This window comes from Cajanus cajan, chromosome 9, assembly GCF_000230855.2.
Source record: "Cajanus cajan strain Asha chromosome 9, NIPB_CcT2T_4, whole genome shotgun sequence".
Lineage (NCBI taxonomy): Eukaryota > Viridiplantae > Streptophyta > Magnoliopsida > Fabales > Fabaceae > Cajanus > Cajanus cajan.
Genome location: NC_138525.1, coordinates 53610974 through 53635169, shown reverse-complemented (window position 1 = coordinate 53635169; position 24196 = coordinate 53610974). Strand labels below are relative to the sequence as shown.

At 28.7% G+C, this 24196-nt stretch overlaps 2 protein-coding genes across 4 annotated transcripts; one reads left to right on the top strand and one right to left on the bottom strand.

Annotated features, from left to right (window-relative positions):
• Positions 1-975: 975 nt before the first annotated feature.
• Positions 976-5541, top strand: LOC109789168 (basic helix loop helix DNA-binding superfamily protein). Of its 3 annotated transcripts, XM_083063791.1 has the most exons (3): positions 1247-1538; positions 1960-3875; positions 5216-5541. In XM_083063791.1, exons 1-2 carry the CDS (start codon positions 1514-1516, stop codon positions 3375-3377), a joined length of 1443 nt encoding a protein of 480 aa, XP_082919917.1. In that variant the 5' UTR covers positions 1247-1513; the 3' UTR covers positions 3378-3875; positions 5216-5541. The 3 variants fall into 3 exon arrangements, 2 of the variants coding, with proteins under 2 accessions (XP_020203663.2, XP_082919917.1); XR_002238804.3 differs by lacking the exon at positions 1960-3875 and having other exon boundaries at positions 976-1538; XM_020348074.3 differs by having other exon boundaries at positions 1246-3875.
• Positions 5542-16929: 11388 nt separating this feature from the next.
• Positions 16930-18725, bottom strand: LOC109795228 (ethylene-responsive transcription factor RAP2-13). The gene has a single exon (XM_020354666.3). The coding sequence runs from the start codon at positions 18211-18213 to the stop codon at positions 17257-17259; it is 957 nt and encodes a 318-aa protein (XP_020210255.1). The 5' UTR covers positions 18214-18725; the 3' UTR covers positions 16930-17256.
• Positions 18726-24196: the final 5471 nt, after the last annotated feature.

Sequence of the window (24196 nt, the reverse complement as noted above, 5' to 3'; positions counted from 1 at the left end):
ATTTTTTCACATAGGAAAAGAGGCACTATGTGCTTCTTTATTTTAAAGAAAAAATAAAAATAAAATAAGAAGAAAAAAATCAATGAGTCAAAAGATTGTGAGGTATTTAGTTAAAGTAAAGTAGAAAGGCAAAACAAAATAAATAGTTCAAAAAATAATATAGAAGTATAGATACCACTGTTGTTCGTATTTTAATTGGAAAATTTACGGGGAAGTCTTTTTAAAATTTTTAAAAAAAATTAATAGAAGCAATTAAACTTTTATGCATTCCAAATTGTCTATCGAAACACTACCTCATATTTTCAAGCTTTATACTTTCCCAAATCTCGAATTCTCTCCATCTCTGCTTCTCATATTTTGATTAGGAATCTCGTCAACAAAGCAAAATTTGCAAACAAGCAGAACGGTGTAAAAAATTGTTTTTCTTTTCAGACATTTGGTCCATGAACGCAACAAACACTAAAGTGACGTGTTTAGGTAAGTGATTGTAGAATTAATTTTGAATAAAATTGATTTTGAAATGAAGTGATTCATATTTAAATTTTTTGTCCTAGAAGCATGTTTGGTGTATACGTTGTACATTTTTTTTTTCACTTCACATGAAAACTAGTTTTTATCACTTTAGTCAAACCGACGTTTGTAAACAAAATCAATTTTGTCTAACATTAACTAAACATACACATCTTTACCAAACGTTTCTTTAAATTCAGACAGAAAATGGAGGCATTCTCATCCTTTGAGCCATTTGTTGGGGCCATACGACCACCACTAAAACCATTCAAACCAAGACTCACCATACCCACTTCAATCTTGTCAAGAGGGAAAAGCATTGCCCGCCTCCAGAGTTGTTAAATTTTGCTGTATTTTTTCTATTAAATCTATGGTCTTTAATCACAATAAAACCCAAAAATTGCATTCTATATTTATACGATGAAAACAACCTTCAAAGAAAATTTTATTTTGTTTCACTTTCTGAAAACTACTGTTTTCATGTATACACATGACCACTCATCATATTCATACAGGCTCATCCGAGAAATTTTGTTAACAGTAAATCCACCAGTTGTTGTCTTTTGAGAGTGAAAAATACAAATACAGGATCTCAAACATGTCATCCAATGAAAGGATAACAAGAAAATAACCAAGTAGAAGATATTATGTAAAGTTTAAATTGAGCTCTTATTCAATAACTTGTTACATGAGTTTATGCCATATATTTTATCATGAAACTCGTTGGAATAAGCACTAAGATGGTTTTTGAAATAAGCTAAAAAGAATTTACAGCAGTCATAAATTACATTCATACATGAGAAACAAAAATTAATTAAACCCGAATGTCACATGTTGAACCCTTAAGCCCCTACTCATATGATATTTTTAGTTGAACATTGGCATAACGTGGGAGGGCCAAGCATTATTTTAAACACCTATTTTGTTCCTAAATTCGTAATTCGTAAAGCAGTGTCGCGAATTGGAACGAAACCCTTACCACCGAAGACCAAACCCTCATGTCATGGGAACGGGACTCTCCATCTCACGTAAGTAGTTAATTGCTTCATCCTTGTCTCACTTGTGCTCTGCTGGATAATTAATTATATGTTAGAGATTGTCATACCAAGAAACATCATCTGCTTTCAACATTTTAGCTGACTCAAAATGTAAAATGTTGTCAATTCTTAAACACACTGTTAAGCCCTGCAATGTACATACTCACTCTCAAAGAGACAATTCTGGGCCATATAAAGAGATGTTTCAGCCCAAAATCACTAGAATCGGTCTATGCCTCCATGATCAAGACTAACACCACCCAAGTTTGCTTCTTGATCAATCAATTTATAAGTGCATGTTCAACCCTTTCTTGCATTGATTTGGCAACTTCAGCTTTTGCCCACATGCAAAATCCTAATGCTTTGGTTTATAATGCGTTGATTAGAGGTTGTGTTCATTGCTGTCACTCAGACTTGGCATTGGTGTATTATATGCACATGCTGAGGAACAATGTCATGCCCACCAGCTATTCGTTTTCATCTTTGATCAAGGCTTGCACTTTGTTGGAGGATTCGGGGTTTGGGAAAGCTGTTCATGGCCATATTTGGAAATATGGGTTTGATTCACATGTCTTTGTGCAGACTACTTTGGTTGAGTTTTATTCGACTTTGGGTGAAGTGGGTAGCTCGAGAAAGGTGTTTGATGATATGCCTGAAAGAGATGTTTTTGCTTGGACTGTAATGATTTCGGCATATGTTCGGGATGGGGATATGGCTTCTGCAGGGAGATTGTTTGATGAGATGCCTGAAAAGAATATAGCTACATGGAATGCCATGATTGATGGGTTTGTAAAATTAGGGAATGCCGAGTCTGCTGAGTTTTTGTTTAACCAAATGCCAGTAAGGGATATTATTTCTTGGACAACCATGATGAATTGCTATTCTCGGAACAAAAGATATAGCGATGTGATAGCACTTTTTCATGACATGATCGAAAAAGGAATGATTCCTGATGAAGTGACCATGACCACTGTCATTTCAGCTTGTGCTCATCTAGGAGCCCTTGACTTAGGAAAGGAGGTACACCTTTACTTGATGCTGCATGGATTTGATCTTGATGTATATATTGGGTCTTCACTGATTGATATGTATGCAAAATGTGGGAGCATAGATAGGTCCCTCTTGGTGTTCTACAAATTGCAAAATAAAAACTTGTTTTGTTGGAATTCTATCATTGATGGGCTCGCAACACACGGCTATGTGGAAGAAGCGCTAAGAATGTTTGGTGAAATGGAGAGGAAAAGAATCCAGCCAAATGCAGTTACATTCATTAGTATCCTAACTGCTTGCACACATGCAGGGCTTATAGAAGAGGGTCGTCGCAGGTTTACGAGCATGACCCAGTATTATGGTATAATTCCTCAAGTTGAACACTATGGATGCATGGTTGACCTATTGAGCAAAGCTGGTTCGCTTGAGGATGCTTTAGAGATGATCAGAAACATGGCACTTGAACCTAATTCTTTTATTTGGGGTGCCTTATTGAATGGGTGTAAGCTTCACAAAAACATGGAAATAGCTCACATTGCTGTTCAGAATCTGATGGCTTTGGAGCCAAGTAACAGTGGGCATTACAGTCTCCTTGTTAACATGTATGCTGAAATAAATAGATGGGATGAGGTTGCAAAGATTCGAACAACCATGAAGGATCAGGGTGTAGAGAAGAGATGCCCTGGATCTAGCTGGATTGAAATCAATAAGAGAATTCATCAATTTGCAGCTTCCGATATATATCACCCTTCTTATAGTCAACTTCACTTGTTGCTAGCTGAACTGGATGACCAGCTGAGGCTAGCAGTCTACGTACCTGAAGTGGGGCCTATTTTATAATGATTTAAGCTCTTCCTAGTATTAGAATCCTTAGGAGGAGGACGGATATCTTTATCAAAGAAGGGTTGAGATTATAAGGCACTTTATGCACAGTGAAAAAATTCATGAAAAACCTTGATAAATCCTTGAATGGTATACTCAAAATATTTTTTATGCTCCTTTCTGTCCTGTCAAATATTTCATGTATTCTGACTGCTGAAGCAGCAAGTCAAATTAGATGTTTGTGAATACACAGCTAAAATAGAACTTCCTTTTAATGCATTTAGAGTAATAGCAATGGCAACAGGTTCGAGAATTATTCTTCAATATTGTTTTGCAAAGCATGCTAGTCTTGTTTTCCTTTACTGCTTTAATGTTGATGCACAAAAATTCAAGCACTGTCTCTAGGCAAGGTATTTTGGATATTGAGATAGTTCCCAGTAATGTCAACATAATGGATGATCAATATGCAATCGCTTACATTGTAACAGAAAGTGAAGAGTATTTGGCAGACCTAAGGTTGGTGATGTTAGATTCCTCAAGTAGTTTCTGGCCTACAGTAATTGTTAACGAATCCAAACTAAAAATCTTCTTGCTAGGGATCTTTCTATATGCTAATAAATATTTATACTGCACGCGAGTGTTACTGTTTATTGGCAACTTGTTTATTCATGAAGGTAACCTGTAAAATAGGATAGCTCACTCCCAAGTTGGTGTCATTTTGTTCTCAGAAGCCATTATTCTCTTCGAACTATCCCGGCACTAAGCCAATCTGTTTGAGAATATATTATGTACAAAGATTAAATTGACTTCAAAATGCAATCACTAGGTGTTTGACTGATTGAAACTTTAATTTAGTCTATAGATAAAATGGAGGGGAAACCGCATGGATATACCGAAATTTCACCTCGTGTTGAAGTGTCATGAACGTGGGAACATCGATAGTTCCATTCCAGCTTCCGCATGATGATATCCGTACCAAAAAATTTTACCACCTAATTATCTAAACTATCGATTTTTAAAGCCTTTTTTGTTTTTTGCATTATAAATGTTTTCACAAATATAATGCCAATGATGACAACACACAAGTGATTTGAAGCTTTATTTTAGAGATCCTTAGGAGATAATTTTACGTCTTCAAGTTAAGGAAAATCTATAAATTTATCCTTAAACTTTTATGGTATGTTTGGATAAAGAATTTTATAAATTTAAAGAATTTTAAATCTTTGGTATTTGAATTGTTTTAATTTCAATTTCTATCATTCTTAAAATATTTTGTTTGGATAAGTCAATTCAAAATTTTCAAATTTTAAATTATTGGGTTGGATATGATAATTTGATTCCACCATGGTAAAATTGTTTTAAAAAATATATTTATATGTTGAGATTTTTAAAATAAATTTTATAAAAATAAATATTAGCTAATTTTTAAATATTTAATAATTTAAAAAATTAATATTAGATAATATTTAATAATTTTAAAAATATTTTTAAATATCCAATAATTAAAAATATGAAGAGATAAGAGATAAGATAAAATATATAAGTGAAATAAGAAGAAAAAAATATGAGGAATTTCAAATTCTTACTTTTTTGGAAGAATTTGAAATTCTACTATTTTAAAAAATTTCACAAATACTTGAATTTCAAATTCCTTGTAAATTCTCCATCCAAACAAGGTATTTCACCTCAAAGAATTTGAAATTCATCAAATAAATGAATTACTCCATTTAAATTCCTCATCCAAACACACTATTAAGAAAATTCCTGTACATCAATAATTTCTATTATCAGAAAATCCTGCTTTTCTTATATACGCAACTTTATATATTTTGTAACTTCTTTTCTTATATCTACAGGGAATTCAATAATTTCTAGTAGTGGAGATCCCACCTGATGGAAGTGGCAAATAGATTTTAATTCAATTTAGTAGTCCTGGAAGATTTGGTTTCTTGATGAATGTGGTTCCACCGTTCTAGTTTATTATTCATTTTGATCCTTGCTTGGAGGTAGGAAATGGTATGAAATGCTATACATATACTTGCTTTTCCATCTCCAATTTCTGTTGCATTGATATGTTGATTGTTAACTAGTATTAACTTTCTAAGGCTGTATTAGCATTTTGAATATTATGTAACGAATTGAATTAATTCATCCAATGCAATGAACTTGTGTGTTTTCTTTTGATACTTGTTTTCTATTTAGGAATGCCCACTATTCTTGTCTTGATTTTCAAGTAGTCTTTGTGTGTGTTTGGTTCAGATTTTCAACGTGATAAATCACGTTAGAATGGAAATTATCAGTTATAACTTTTACGTTTTAAACGTGATTTTTGCTCTGAATCACGTTTTAGACGTGTAACCAAACATGCACGTTGTTTCTTTCGGCGATAAGTGGTAAAAAAGCAAATGGAAGGCAGAAGCACGTTGTGCTCTTCCATTCTTTTCCCATCATTTCTGCTTTACTAATTGTATGCGTAATGCCACCACATTTAAAGTGATTCATGAGTATTACTCGTGAAACTGGAGTTGCTGCGGTTGGATTTTGATTTCTGATGTTTTTTTTAGGGTAGGGAGTTTTTTATAGTTCAAATTTGTTAGCAGCTTTAGATGGTTAAGTTGCACTTCATATCAAGAATTGTTCCCATAGATCTTAATTTAGTGTAAATTTTAGTGACAAATTTTGGTTAATTTTATTTTCTTTTTTGTAGCTTGCTTCAACTTTTGAGAATTGTTTTTGTCTGTTTCTTTCCTCCCTTTGCTTCGTATTCCAAATTCCGAACCACTTTCAGATCATGAATGGAATGGTATGACAATGACACCATCATTCTGCATAATTTACCCAAACATTAATTAGGTACATGTTCTTTTCTTGTTAGGTGCATTCAATTTCTACACGTTTAGGGTGTTTGATGCTATGATGAAAATATTCTTTGCTCAAATTAATTCCCCATCAAGACCACTAGGTTCACCTTAGTAAATTTTCAGATTTTTTACATTAATTAAAAAGAAAATAATTATAACTTTTACGTTTTTAAGCAGAATTGACGTGTCCAATGACGCATAAACGGAATTTCCAGGGAAAATGTTAGCTTGCATGGGAAGATATTCGCGAATTTTGAATGAAAATGGCGTGGTTAGTTGAAAAAATATGATGAATGTCCAGTTATTTTCACAATCACGTTTGTTCTTAAATTAACTATCTAGGTTCCGTATGCATTTTCACTTTGTCAATTTTGTAAACTTTTGTCATCATAAATTATTGGCTAAATTTTATTGATATCAGAAAAAATTCAAATCTTACATTGACTTGAGATAAGTTGATTAAAAAATATATAAGTGAAGATAATTCTTATCTTATAAACTGATATTTTAGGATTAAAGATTCATAATCACATCTAAAATGTTAGGAAAATACAATTATTCAAAAACCTTCCTTTTTAAAACTCAACTACCTCTTAATTCAATAACTAAAATAACTATCCCAAATTACTCAACTCTTTCCTCAAATAATAATTTAATTAATTAATTATAAAACCTTACAATATATCTATATACATATACATATAAAATAATTAAAACAGTTATTAAAACCAACCCAAATAATTATAAGAAAAATATAATAAGTATTAATCAGCAAATATATAATTTTTAATTAAAAAATTCAGAATGTTACAAAATACATCTGGTTGTACATAAAATAAGTCATCGAAGTGTCCAAAATCAACAATTAACCTACAAATTAAAAATTGTTTCAAAATATATGTTAAAAAAAGTATCAACAAATATCTTTCTTAAATTAATTATATGTTTGCTTCAATGTTGATAATGATATCCTCCGGGTGTAAAATAAAGCCAACAAAAAAATTTAAGAAAATAAAAAGATTTTTAGAAGAAAAAATTTAATGTAGAAATTAAAAAAAAAAAAAAAAAAAACTAATACTTACCTTTCTAAGCAATAAAAAATATTTATATTGGGGTTTAGTATCCTTAACTTTTGAACAAATTTGCATAAGAAGAAGAAATTCTATAAAATTCTCAAGTTAATCATCAACCAAATATAAATTTCTTGTAACCCATAAAAATATTCTATTAATTATAATTTGTTTTTATTTTATAATAAATATGTGTTAGTTATAAATGTGTTAATCAATTAAAAGTTGAGTAAGCATCAAAAAGTAGAAAGTAAGAGTATAGTTGAAAAAAAATTATTATACTAAACTTTGAAAACACCAAATAAATAAAAATTAAATTCGTCTAAAAAATCAATAATTAAAAAATAGAGCAAGTACAATAAAACCATGGAAAATTATTGCAATAAAAAGTTCATTTTAAAGTTAAGTTTATTTTTTTACTTAGTATAAATAATTCTTTAATATATGTTTGTTTATTTCTTCTTTTTTTTTTACTTATTATATAGAAATTTTCTTACTTCTATGTATTATTTTTTTGAACCTAACGCATCTTTTTTACCCTATTTTTCTTTTATTTCTACTATTTTATTTATTTCTTTCATGTTTTCTTTTCTTTCTATTTTAGTCATTAATCAAATAAAACACCGAGAAAAATTGATTGTAAATCCTCAAATATTCATTTAGAATCAAACACAGAAAAGATCCTATATTAAAAATTCAAATCGAATTTTACAGTCGAACTAACATGTCCTCTAAACGAATTCCATATCAAGAGAATGATAATGCAGATTTGCTTCCAATAATTCTTTGACAAATTAATCACACTAAACATATAAATATATAGCATAAGAAATATTTTAAAAAATAAAAAGATCACCCCTATTAGAGTTATTCATAACCTTTTCTATGTATGAACGTAAATATAACATAATTGTATTTGCACAGTACAACACGAAAAGTAAATTTTAACATCTAAAAAAATTGTTAGTCAAGTAGAAATAAAATAAACAAATATATATATATATATATATATATATATATATATATATATATATGTATATAAAGAGAGATTTATTTACTTCAAGACTAAGTCTATTTAGATTTATTCCATTTAATAACACATGTTCTACATTAAGTCTCAAGAACCTAACAGTTGAATTTAAAGTTCTTAATACATAGATCAAGTCTATAATTTTTTTAAAAATTTGAAAATCATTTGATACTTTTTTTCATCAATTCTAGTCAACGTGTAAAATATTTTTATGATTATACATAAATTTGAATTAATGAAATGAAGTATCAAATAGTTTTCAATTTTTTAAAAAAATTTCAGATTTGATCGATGTATTAAGAATTTTAAATTCTACGGTTAGATTGTCAAAATTTGATATATAACATGAGTTATTGAACGGAATAAATTTAAATAAACTTATTCTTAGAATAAACATATATATATATATATATATATATATATATATATATATATAAAAGATGTTAAAGTTCAAATTAAAACCTTCTAAAGAAAGAAATTACTGACAAATCAACAAACAAAGCTAATTGAATCAAAGAGGAAGGTCCTGAAAAATATGGACCCCTTTGATAACAAACATCCATGTTTAGTCATGTTATCAACAACATGGTTGGTTTCAAGAAAAATGTGTGTACATGTCACTTTGTGATCATTACCAACAACATTAATTAACTACTTTGTTCACCAAGGAGTAACTTGAACGGTATGCAAAGTAACCATCGTTTAAAAACTTAACTTGTCAAAGTCGACTCGATATCTACTAAGATAGCTCCAATGAGATGCCTATCACAAATATATTTAAGGTCATGGTAGATAATCTAAAGTTCAAATTAAACTATCAAACATAAACCCAAATTGTAAGAGAAAGTCACAATAAAATTATCTCATGAATCACAAACTATAGTGTCATAAGATGTGACTCCATTCTTAATAACAACATCACAATTAAGCTTGTATGTTCCCATAGGAGAAGGATCTAACTTGTAAGAGTATATACAAAATCCTAGAGAAAGGTTAGAACCAGGTTCTTTTAAAAACATTTAATATTGTTTAAAATTTATTAAAAATCATAAATTTTGATAAATTTTGCGCTTTATTAACAAATTTTTTTCATAATTTTATAGTCTTTAACAAATTTTAACTAATGAAAGATATGTTAAAAAGAATATATTACTAACCTGTACTTAATTTTGTGATAAATACCACAATAACATTAATGACATAGAATATTCGATGAATTGTATTCGTGTAATAAATTTGTATAATTTTGTAGAGAAGTGTGGAACGAATAATATATACAACTCTTTTGATGAAAGAACATACATAAGTTTAATTAATTTAGGATTAATTGTTATATTTACCTTTCAGAATTGTATTGCAACTTTCACGAAAATGTTCATACATTATTGCTTAGCTAATTATAGAAAATGTTCATACATTATTGCTTAGCTAAACATGTTGGATTAAAGTTACAAAATATCTTGTGAATAATTATAGAAATTAACCTAATGAAATATTAATACAATTTTAAATTAAAAAAAAAATATTAATAGAGTTAAATTTTAAGGTGCTAACACCTATGGACACGAGGCTTTTAATATTAGTTCAATAGTTGAATAAATGTTATATATAGTAACATAAAAAAAATATTTTAGATATAATATATGTAAATATAAATTTATTTAGCTTATATTCATACACAACTTTAATATTGATTATAATTATGATTTAACAACATATATTATGTGTTACTATAATCTATACTATATTTTTAATAATTATGAGAATATATTTACTAACATATATTAACATATATTGTATTTGTAGTTAAAGATAATTTTTAGTGATAAATTATTATGTCACTAAAAGATATATATTACTATAAGATACTTTTTTTTAGTGTAACATAGAATATCCAAACATTTTATGACAGGTAAATATTTATCATAACATAAATATCAATTGTAGTATTTTAACATATTAATACTCTCTTTTTTTTATGTGGATGAGTCCATATTACCATCATGAAAAGTATTTCATTCTATGGTAGGTGTGACTTTTTCTGTCCTAAAAAGTTCATATTTGATGACAAATGAGTTATAATATAATTTTCTTCAACAAGACAATATATAAATTTGTATTTAGTATCATCTTAATATAATTAAATTGTTATTGTCATAAATGACAAGATTTTTAGGGGGTGTATTGGATTAGAATTTTAAAGAACTTTTTTAGTTAAAAAAAATCCTGCGAATTTTAAAAGACTTTGTAGGATTTTCATGACTTTTAAGATTTTGCAGGATTTTATAAGACTTAAAATCAGGATTTTAATGGATTTTGCAAGACTTTTAAATCAGGATTTTAATGAATTCTGTGGGATTTTGTGGAGTTTTGACATTTGATAAGATTTTAAAAAAATTTCATACATTCAAATTTAAAAAGAGTGAAAGACAAAAATAATAATAAAAATAATAATGTCTAGATAAATAATAATAATAATTCTCCATAATATCTTATCCTCTTTTTATAGCATCCACTATCAATTGTAACAATTCATCGGAATCCTCCTTGGTCCAAGCTTCATAGTTTTCTTTCTCTTTTCCTTTTACTTTATTATTTCCTTGTGAATCTCCCATTTGAATTACTAAAACAATATATGTTGAAAATTAGTTATATAAATAATTATGGATAAGAGACAAAATCAATAACATTATATTATTATTTTTAGAAGCACATCAATCATACAATATCGAATATATCTTGACTATCCAAATGAATCAAATACCTCAGTCATTATAAAAAAAATGTAAAAACGAAAATATAGAAACATAAGATAATTTTTTATATAAAAAAAATCATTATATTCGATACTGAGAAAATATTTAGATATATCATTTTTTTTATATAAACGGAAGTATTTAGATATAGAGAATATATATATATATATATATATATATATATATTATTTTAGTTATATATTATATGATAATTTTTAACGATATTTATAAATGTAAATTATTTTAACAAATATTTTAACAATAATTCCTTTTTTAAAAAATAAGCTAATGAAGACATAAATCCTAAACCCTAAAAAATTAGATACTGCAATGTCTTATGTTAATTTTCTTTTTTTAAAATATAAAAAAATCTTAATTTCACAATATAAAAATAAAAAGAAAAATTCATAGTAAAAAAAATAAAATAATTGTTGAGTTATAAAAGGAGGAGGGATAAGAGTAACAAATTCAAGGGAATGAGAGAGTTCGTAGTTTTTATGATGAAAGGGTTCTTCTCCCAACTAAGATCCATTTTCATCTCATTCTACTCACAGAAACCCTAACAAATTCATCTTATATATATATATATATATATATATATATATATATATATATATATATATATATATATATATTGTAGAGATTATGATATCAATTTCATCTTTCACCTTTTTCTTTTCTTGACGTGTGTATTATAAAAAAAATTACCACTTAAAAGTTGAAATTTCAAGCATTTTTTTGTGTTATGTAAAGGAAAAAATTCAACTACATAGAATAAAATAAAGCAAGTCAATTAAAGAGAATGAACAGAAAAATATAGCAAGTCAATGACACTATTATTTACATATCAGAGTTTCACAAAATAGGGGAATGGGATGAGAGCAGTACTACAATATTATATATGAGCAATGAACAATAGTGTAGTATTATTAGTAGAGAAAAAATGGAGAAGACAGGAGCATAGAAAAGAAAGTTGAAAAATTCACTTGAAAATTCTTGAAACACTTGAAAAATCACTTCAAACAATCCTTCAAAATCCGATAGGTTTGGATGGGATTGTTTTATGAATCTGGTATTTATAGATAACACTAGAAAGTCCTTCAAAATCCCTCTCACACAACAATCCTTTAAAATCCTAATATTTTTGAATACCAATGGATTATTTTTAAGTTGTAAAAAATTTCAAATGAATATCAGTGGATTTTAATGGACTCTTTAAAAAATCTTGAAAATCCAGATTGAATACCACTAGATTGTTTTTAAGTGACATAAAATCCTGATTGAATACCAATGGACTTTTTTACTCAAAAAAAGTCTTTTAAATTCCTACGAAATCCTAAACCAATACACCCCCTTAATATTTATAATAATTACATTAAAAATTATATGTAATATAATTTTTAATTGATTAAGACAATACAAATATTTATATTTTTAAAAATAAATTATTAGTGTGAAATATTCATTAATTTTATTGATGGCTAATTTCTTTAAAAAAAAATGTAGTTAATCACTTTTATTGGGACTATCTTTTTCAACTACATTTTTTCCATCAACAAAATTTAAATGAGACACTTTTTATTTATATTGATAGTTTATGAAAATTAAACTCATTATTAAACAAAATAATAATAATTTAGATATATAAGTGTTAAAACCGTAAAGAAAATACTATTGAGTTAGATATGTTCAATTAGCATCATCTTTGTCCCATATTTCCCTCCTCTATTAAGTGCTTGCACCTCCTTTCTAATTTTTGAGAAATTTCAATTATTAAGACATTTCAATTTTTCAATAACCTCTAAATAATAGTTGGTTTATTCAACTCACATGCTTAATTCATTCAGCTAATTTGGGAACATGCTACCTTCGAAAGTTAGGAAATGCAAGAGCAGCAATTTGGCCAGATACGGGTACTTTCAAACTGATTTGGTATTAGCTATCCCTGTTCAAATTGGTCCTCATGTCATCAATTTTGACTCAAAATGATGGTTAAGGATTGTTTCAAGCTTTTCCAACTAGTTAAAGTAGAAATTTTCGTTTTGGAGTGTCAATTTTTCGTTTAAGACCATATTAGTAAGATTAGTACAGATAGTTATCAAGCAATGATCTCAAAACTTAAAACTAATGCAAATACAAATAAATAGTGAGAAAGCATCAAAGAAAGGAGATTTTGTCTTAATTCAATCACTCCGTGTCTGATATCCGGTCCCTAATAATTGGTTCAGATGTTGTTTATGTTTGTAATAATATTTTTTTTTGTTAATTAACAATTCTGCAGTAATGTGATAATTTACGAGAAAATTAACCCAAATAGACATGCAGTAATTTTCTCACATTAAAAATATAATGCATTATGCGTACTATTTTTACTTTTTAAATAAAACCTATAACCCTTATAAAAACATTAAATGACAAACCATTTAACTTTTATTAGATAAAAGACTATTAACAAAGACGATCTAATTAACTTCTGATGCTGACAATATCTGATTGTTACTAAATGACAAATTAACATAAATATATTAGAGGCATGTTTTAAATAGTCGCCTAGCTCCTCTGTGACCTTGTTCCTTTATCCTTCCTGTATACAATAGAATATATGGATCACATGTAAGATGTTCGAACAGTTAAACACTTCTCAAAATATAACTTATTAATCTGCTCTAGTTGTTCAAACATGATAAAGAAATTAGAACTTATTATCACATCAAAGTTTAAACAATGAAAACCTCATTATTAAAGCTAAAGTATCTCACTATAATTAAAGATAATGCAACGTAAGTGACTAACTCATCTACATGACTACATGTGCCAAGTGAGAGTTTTTAGAAAGTTGAGCATATCAAGATGTTAGACCTAAAAAAATGTTTTAAAATGATACAACTGTTTCTCGTCGGGGATGATAGCTTAAATAACCTAATTAACCATGTACAAAAATTTAGAAGTGTATGTACAATATATATTAATTAAAGACATTGAGTTTGGTATCTGGGTGGGGGAAAATGTGATGGTGATCCATGTGAAAGCATATTTTGTTTTGTATCTATTAATTTGTGAAGATAAGGACAAGGTTTTTGATGATAGGGAGGTGGTGTTTCGGTCCCAAGCAAGGTTCAGTGAATGGAATAACTGGATGTTTAGTTTTCACATTTCACGGTCCGAGAATGAATAGATTCCCATGCCCGCATGCTGTGTTTCAGGTTTTTCGTCGACAACTTTTTTAGTACTTCCACTTCCGATTTCCAAGACAAGTTCAACAAAATTTGAAAATCAAATAACATTTCTCAGCGTTAACAGGTGAAAAGAAGGTGAGTGTATTTGTTTTGAAAAAAAATAGACAATAAAAAAAATAAAATAAAAAAAAAAAAAAACAGAAATAGAGACATCAGGTAGCTAGGAAAGTAGAAATAAGGACAATGGGACATTTGGTAAGACAAGTAGTTTGCATTTTCTGTGTTTTTCCGTTGTTCTCTCCCTCCTTAGTTTTCGGTTTGTAGCAAAAAGAAAACCAACAAAATAATATAAAGGAAAAATAAAGTAAAAATAAGATTATTTGATTTAAGAGAAATAAAAGAAACAATCTTTCACAAAATAATTAATTATCAATTTTTATTTAATTATTGAAATAAAAATTAATCCATTATTTCTTATTTTGTTGATTAATAATGTGGAACCTATAATTTTTAATTAATTAGTATCTTAGCATATTCATTGTATAACTAAATGTTTATTATATGTAACTTAAATTATGTATATATATATTTGAATATATAAATTATATTTAAAATTCATAAAAATATATATTTTTAAACATGTAAACTATATTTTATATTTATGATAAATAATTTGTATTATAACACAAGATTATTTTATCGATAATTTATTTTAAAATATTAGAATTTAATTTATAAAAAATTATAATGAATAAAAAACAAATTAGATAAAAAAAAGTTAAAAGAAATTGTCAAAGAAAAATCTCTAAAAATATCCTCACATAAAATAGTTATTTGTGTGTAATATATAAAAATTGATTATTTTTAACCATTTTAACATGAATAATGATAATTATATGCCTTCGTTTTGGAGTAGTATGAAATGGAAATAGGAGAGAGATACTAAGAAAGGAAAGAAGAAAAATAAAGTAAAAAATGTAATAAAAAAATAATAGATTATGTGGTGGAGAAAAATGAGTAATAAGGAAAAAAAATTAGATGGAAATGAGATAGGAAAAAAATAAGTATTTGACAAATACTATTATTTCATTTTTAACACTATCAAACACCTATCAATTTTTATTTATTACCTATTTTTATCCTCTCTGTATTTTGTTGGCATCAATAGACTAGTATATAAAGATTAAAAAAAATAAGTGATTAAAAAATTAATGATGTTATATACATTATGTTTGGTAGCATGAAATTTACAACAAAAAAAAATAATAATAATAATAATAAATAAAAATAAAAAAGAAAGAAAAGTAAGCGTATGAACATTATTCACGCATATTTGATATCACAGAAATATAGTATGAAACTGAAAAATATTTGTAAGAAGTATTATTCTAATGACACACCCCTACATAATAACTTTAATTTGTTCAAATCTACCTTCTTAACATGTAAAATTTGTGTCCTTTCTCCCACAGATGTTTTTCACAGTTTCATGTTACTTCTATAATTCCAAATATGCATGCATGAATAATGTTCAAATGCGCACTTCCCTCCTGGTTGTAAATTTTACAGTATCAAACACAATGTATATCACATCACTAATTTTTTTAATTACTTGTTTTTTTTATCTTTATATACTTAGTCTATTGGTGCCAACAAAATATGGAGAGAATAGAAATAGGTAATAATGATTATGTAATTGAATATATATATATATATATATATATATATATATATATATATAATTATTAGTTTTGTTTAAAATTTAACATCAAGATATGGCAAAAAAAAAAAAAGAAGATAAGGAAGAAACATTCTCCGTTTTACAAATTTTTGTATCTACAACCTAAGAATTTTTACCTTATTTTTAATTTTCTATTTTTTCTTTCTCTTCTTTTGTTTATTATTTTGTTATTTTTCGCGTATTCCTTCCCTACGGATCAAGAGAATTGATATAGATACATACGAAATGATTACTATACTCTAGTGAAAATTGGAAACATACAAACTGAAACTGTTGCACAGCGCAAGTCTAAACAAGAATCTCAACCTCAATGGCATGTGAATTTGTAGCTAAAATCTGCGTTGAATAATTCCGACACACCTCACATGGATGGTGTTTAACACCTTAAAAACAAATCAAAATGAAGATTTTTTATGTCCTGTTCGCACACGCATTTTCATGATTTGAGAACATATAGAAAGAGAGTAATTAACAAATCAGACTGGAGATGATTCAGTGAGTTAGTTTAAATTTAAAGGAAATTAAATTTAAAACTATAAAACATAAACTAATCACAATCACAACATCCTATCAAACCGTGTTCACAGTATAATAAGTTGCAGGTATAGATAGCCGTTAACTTGTAAATTAAACTTCATCAGATATTAAAATCCAGATGCCTCATGGAATTTAATGAGCCTCACAAATTGTTCCACTAACGCTAAAATTAGAAGGAAAAGCTAGGATAAATTGACCAATCTTGCAAAAATTCTCCATTACGGCATGAAAGTAAAATATACGGATGACCAAAACGGAGTTAGTCTCTTTGGTACAAACCCAAAATCATTAAATAAAATAAAATCATACAAACACCCTTAATTGCTAAAAAGGAAATAAAATTGATGATTTACATAAGAACCAGTTGAAAAACAATACCAGTGCCAGTGCCACAATATATAAACTGAAATACAAATATATTGATAATTCATAAATTGAGATACAAATAGAATTGAATTACATTACATAGTTTGACGAACCACGAAAACATAGACAAGATCTAACCCGGAGTCATTCTCCCTGGTCAAGCAAGAAAAAAAACCAGCTGACCAAAGCAGAGAAATTTACAAAATATTGGTAAAAATAGCCAATATGCAAATGAAAAAAGAAAAAAAAAGAAAAAGCTAAGATAATACTTAAAATCCTACAAGTAGCACTGCAATCTTCAAAAACTCAATTGCAGCACCAGCCCTAGCAATAGCAATAGCATTAGGCACATAAGAGTGTTCAGAGAGAATCCCAATCAATCTCGTAAGAAGGAAATTTCTGGAGATGAAAATGTGCGGAAGGATCCTCCCATTGCGGCTCGGTAACATCGAAGGTGAGATCAGACAAAGGAGAAGAACCCGCAGAGCCCTCACTGGAAGCGGAAGGTTCGGCCTTGCAGGAAACTGAGGAAAGGTCCAGGTTGGGGTTGGGAGGCTCCTTACCAAGCTTAGACTTTTTGGCTGACCTGCCACCCTTCTCAGCCTTTCCCTGCTTCTGCATTTCAGCCAGGTTCTGACAAATGGCGTCCAGTTTGGCATCAACCGCCGACTGCAGAGGCTTGTACTCGCCCACACACGACCCTTTCAGGTTCGGGAAGTTCAGCCTCGCGAAGTCGCCTCGGAGTCTATACGCGGCCTTGTCGTACGCCAAAGCTGCTTCCTCCGCGGTGTCGAAAGTCCCCAGCCAAAGCCTCGTTCGGTTCTTCGGGAGTCTGATTTCAGCCACCCACTTCCCCCAATGCCTCTGCCTCACGCCCCGGTACAGCTTCGTGGGCTTGGGAGGCGCGCCCACTTGCTTCATCGGGACGGCCTTCGGGCCCAGCAAGCTCAGGGAGGGTGAGGGACTCTGGATCTGCGAAACCTGAAACGGGCTTAGGTGGTTCAGCCCCAGCGCAGCACTTGGCTGCTGGAAGCCGATTAAGGTTTGGGTTTGAGATGATGAGGAAAACCCTGTGGCTGTGGGGAATAGGTAGGAGGAGGTGTCTGCGTAGAAATTGGGGTGTGGAGGGAGTGAAGCTGAAGCTGAAGCTGAAGCTGAAGGAGAATATGAATATGAAGTAGAAGTTGAAGGGAGAGGTGAATCTGAAGCAATACAAGGAGTTGAGGAAGGACTTTTCATAAAAGGTTCCAGAACTTCCATAAGCTCACCTCGGAATGGATCTTGTGCTGCGTTGTAGAAATTCATCGTAGCTGCCATGTACTGTTTCCAACTAAACACAGATCTTAGATAAAATCAACCTGCGTTCTTAAAACCGGAAACTTAATTTGATTTCAAGAAGAAAAAAATTTAATTTCTTTCCTAGACGAGGTTTAAAATATACAACCCCTTTAATCTAAGGAAATTGAGAAAAGAAAAAGAAAGCTTTGAGGGATCAAAAACAACCCTCGTGGCTGATTAAAAAAAACCTGGATCTCGATTCTGAAAACACCTGGCTTTCGAAAAATCCTTTGTTGAAGTTTGAATCTTTGTGAGAATAGAGGCAAACCCAAAAAATGACTAGTTTTTGAAAGACAGATGATTAACAGAAAGGGATTCAGAGAAGCGGGGCGTTACAGAGGGGGGGGGGGGAGGAAGAGATAGAATAAGATGAGAAGATGAGAAGATGAGAAGATGAGAGGAGGAGAAGTGAGAATGAGAAGCACAGAATGTGAAAGTGTTGTTTGGTGAATCTCTCGGTCACTCTTGGATTTGTCTTTCTAACACACACTGCTTATATAGGAGCCGGGCAAGTTGATGAGGGGTGAAACGAATTGAAATTTGTGATGCCAGTGAGCACGGGTTAGTTTACAGTGATTCCTGTCATCACCAAAGACAGCTTTGGCATCATTAAAGTGCGGGCCAATGAGGCACTGACACGCGCCCCTCCTCTGTTTGCACAAGACACGTGCCCGCTCCGTCCCTCAGGTATCGGTGTCTTTAACGTTGTTGCGAAGCCTGTTTGACCATCTCATTCCGCGTTCACACGAATCACACCTCACCAAAGACAGCTTAGCCATCATTAAAGTGGAGTACCGTTTTTTTTCTATGTTTAATTTTCTTTTTTTACCTTTTCTTATTTATTTTTTAACAAGCAGTTATAACTCCTGTCAATATTGGGTCCACCCCATGAGAGTAAAATGATTTTCTTTTTACACGTGTAATTATGGAATGGTAGAGTTTAAGTATCAAGTGAATTTTATATGATGTTGAGTAATATATAATTAAAAAATATATTTATTTAATATTTTAAAGTTTTGAATTGATATATAATATCAAATTCATTTATATAATTTATTCAGAAATACTTTTCAATAAACTATATTAATAAAAAAAAAATACCTATCATAAAGGATATGTAATTTAGTAATAATTTTTATTTCTAAATATAGGTTTTTATTTTACGTACATATTTATTTGAATTATTTTGTCTTTAAACATGTGGGCAAACTATTTTGTCCTTATATATGCATTTTTTTTAATCTTTAATTTAGTTATTTTCTTTATCTTTTATTCTTCATCACAAACATCTCACACTCTTTTAAATAATTATCTATTAATTTCACCTAATTATGATAAAGTGAAGACAAATAAGAAAAAAATAGACAAATTAAAAAGGAAATCTGAAACAAGAATAAATAAAAAAAATAGAATTAAAATAAAATTGCTTAGTGTTATAACTACAAAGATGAGGTAAGAGAGTGAATGTTTAGGGGGGAAAAAGTTATTTGATAAAGAGTGTAAGAAAATTGTGATGCATTCCACAAGTTAAAACTTTTGCCTTTTAAGTGAGAGAAGATTCAAGGAAATTGAATACAATAAACAAGAGAAACTAGACTCGGTTACACTTTTTCAAGATATTTATGTTTACTCCATTTTTATCTCTTCTCTTTGTTTTGCTTTATTATTGTATTTTTTCTAACAAATAATTTTTTATTGCATAAATGAGTGTTAAACAAAAATTAATTATAATATGTAATTTATTATATCTTTATTTTTTTTAAATGCTAAATGAAATGTTTTTAAAAAACTAACAGATAGAAACTAAAATTCTAAAAAAAAATGGAAAAACCCGAATTCTAAATGGGTTTTGAAAATATAAATTAAAAACATGATGTGAATCTATATCCACCAACCCGAATTCAGATCCACCCCGTGTTCACGCCTTATTTTGTATTCAATTTCAAGGCACGGCTTATATTTATTTATTCTATTTTTTCTAAGGTATGTTTAGGTGTGTAAGGACGTAATCCGTAAACTCGAATTGATCCAAACCAACCTAATGAATTTGAATTGAATTTTTTAAATGTTTAGATCAGATTCAGTCCTATCTCATTAAAACCCGACATTATATGGGTCGGGTAATAGGTTTTATATTTTTAACCCGTTACTCAATATAACTGATCATATATAAAATAATAATAATGTTTAAATGATTATTTTTTAAAAATAATACTCACTATTACTCTTTTTTAATAATAAGTTTTGTATTTTAGGTTGATAACATTGTAATAATATAATATATTTATTTTAAATTTTATTTTATATTCGTTAATGTTGGTTTTTTGAGTTGATAATAATGTAACAAATTAATAAATAAAAAATTAGAATTTAATTTGTATCATTGTTTGCTTTATAGGTTGATAACATTGTATTTGCAACCAGGGACGGATTTAGGTGGTGAAGAGTGGGGGCACTTGCCCCCACTATCATTTTATATATATATATATTCCAAAAAATATATTTTAAAAAAAAGTTATATTTTCATAAAATAAATATATATTTAAATTATCATATGTATAAAATATAAATTTAAAAGAGTTGTTCATTTATTTGATATTTATTAAACTTTTAAAGGAGATTAGTTCTCATATGTAATAAATAATACTCCTTAATAATGAATTATTTTTTTTAAAAAGTTTAATTTTTGATAAAATAAACTTTGCAATATATATGTTTACCTTTTGTACTTTCTATTTATATATACATTGATTAAAAAAAATCAAAAAGTAAAGATCATATGATTGTATATGTTGATTAAAAAAAATAAAAATAGGAAAAATTGAAAGATTTATGTTAACCCAGTTAACCCAACTCAACACAATCCATTCGTGATTGGGTTCGATTTTTAAATTTTTTTTGCACAAATCCCATCCAACCCAATCCGTTAAATTTTGATTGGATCCGGTAACTAATTCATTCAAACTCAGCCAAATCCGACCCATTTACACGCCTGGGCATGCTTGCTTGAAAAGGAAAAAAAATAGAGACGGAAAGAGAGAAAAAAAAATGAATATAAATAAGTAAATAATTAATAAAGTAAAAATACAAGTTATTTAGTTAAAAAAATTGAATAGAAATAAAATAGAAATTAATGTTTTTGAGAAGTCATTTAATTTACAACATTAATTATTAAATATTTATTGTTATTATTACATTTATTGTTTAAATTATTTATTTTTGGAAAATAAATACAAATTATACATATAATCAATATGTGTGTGTATATATATATAGAAGGGTAATAATAAAATCGGTGTAACTTTTACTAAGTATTACACCGCTCAATAAATTTATATTAAATGTGAATTTTGTAAATCTAACTGTTAGATTGAAAGATCATATCACTTTATAATCAAAGTGTTCATATTTTAGTATATTTTGAAATGTATATATCACATCAATTTTGTTTTTATAAGAATGAAGTACAAATCATTTTGGATTAATATAAAATTTTGCACTCTTTATATATATATATATATATATATATATATATATATATATATATATATATATATATATATAAAGAGAGAGAGGGGTTATAATAACACCGGTGTAACTTTTACTAAGTATTACACTGCTCAATAACTTTATATTAAATGTGAATTTTGTAAATCCAACCGTTAGATTCAAAAAATTTACTCTTAGATCATATATACAAAAATTTTATATTAATCCAAGATGATTTAATACTTCATTCTTATAAAAAAAATTAACGTAATATATTTATTTCAAAATATACTAAAATATGAACACTTTGATTACCTTCAAGTTGTTGTTCAATTTTAACAAAATTTGATATACACATATAAAGTGACATGAACTTTCAATCTAACGATTAGATTTATGAAATTCACATTTAATATAAAGTTATTGAACGGTGTAATAGTTAGTAAAATTTACACCGGTGTCATTATAACCCTCCTCATATATATATATATATATATATATATATGTGTGTGTGTGTGTGTGTGTGTGTGTGTGTGTGTGTGTGTGTGTGTGTGTGTGTGTGTGTGTGTGTGTGTGTGAACGGTGTAATAGTTAGTAAAAGTTACACCTGTGTGTGTATGTGTGAACGGTGTAATAGTTGGTAAAAATTAGTAAAAGTTACACCGGTGTCATTATAACCCTCCTCATATATATATATATATATATATATATATATATATATATATATGAGGAGGGTTATAATGACACCGGTGTAACTTTTACTAATTTTTACCAACTATGACACCGGTATGCAGGGACGGAGCCAGGATTTCAATACTGGGGGGGCCGAGAATAAATTCCAAAGTGATACCACATAGCAGGCCGTACCAGAAGTCCAAAAGTTGAATAAAAAAATAAATTTGGGTTATTCATTTAATTATACATATGAGTTTATATTAAAAATAGGGGGTGCCATATAGTAATATATATGTATATAAAAAAAAATTAAAATTGTTGGGGGGGCCGTGGCACCCGTAGGTCCCCCCTTGGCTCCGTCCTTGCCGGTATGTGTGTGTGCGTGTGTGTGTGTGTGTTTAGAGAGAGAGTGTGTTATGTCCGCTGATATCATGATGTCGTGTGTGTGTGTTTAGAGAGAGAGTGTATTATGTCATATCATGATGTCAAATTAGTTAAATGACACATTTATAAATATTATAAAATGTAAATTCAATCAATTCAACCGTTGTATTTGATGATATAACTAATTAGATAAAATATACAGAATTGTATACAATTCTAAAATCATTTGATAATTCATTATGTCACTTTATTTTAAGGTATAAAATGATATTCAAAACACGTGTAAATATCTATTGTTAGATAAGTTATCTAAAGAGTCTAAATTATTTCAATTTTAATATACATGATCATGAATATACAATATCAACAAATATAATAGTTATATCGATTAAATTTACATTTCATAAAATATTATTAAAAGTGCGAGAGTCCGTTGACATCGAGTGTCAAAATTAGTGAAAGTTTAGAATTCAATGTCTATTTTCATGACATTCAACCAATTTTTGATCACTTGCCTTTTTTCAAGAGGGAAAACGTTGTTTTTGATACTCATTTAAATTATACTCATTTTTATCTTACTCTTTTCCTATCAAATAATATATTAAAACTAACTTTCTTTTTATTTTCAACTTTTTACTTCTATCTTACCAAACAAGTTATAAAAGTTTTAATAGAGGAAAGTAAAGATTTTGCTTTTCTTTAACTAATTTATTATATTATTTTTAAAAAATATAAAATGTAAAATAAATATCTAAAAAATAATTATGTTAGTTATGTTATTTCCTCTTATTAATTACATTATGAATTATAATGATAATAAAAAAAGTTATATGTGAGAACTACAAATTTTAATTTCAAAGTTTTATTGGTTATTTTTTAATCATAGATATTATTATGACGACACTCTAGAATTTCAAAGACTACAAAAATAATTGTTGTAACATCTCAAACTTTTTTAGGAATAAATTTATTAAAAAAATCTTAATTAAATTAATTGAGATTATTTGTGTTCTTACTTGAGATCGGTCGAGAGGGGCGATCTGCTGGACAAGATTGGTAAGCCTCCTATGTTGGGTACGCCGACTTCCGAGGTGGGGGTGGTACCTGCAAAAAAGATATTAATGCTAAAGTTAGTTTTTGATAGTGTAGGCGTCTCATATATATAGTGCACGTACCTTGATGTAAATTAGGGTTTTCCTCTTAGGTGAGGATAAGGTTGATCTGGGCCTGAGGTTGGCCGCGGCCCATTAGATAGTGGACCTCTGCTTTGGCCGACGTCCTGTAGCACCTATCCGATGTCGTGTGGCGCTTGGATGCCGAGCTTGAGCTCGGTGCTTGACGCGGATAGTACACTAGCCCCCGAGCTTTGAGGACCTCGGGTCGAAGAGTTAATGTCGAGTGAGTGAAGGGTCGT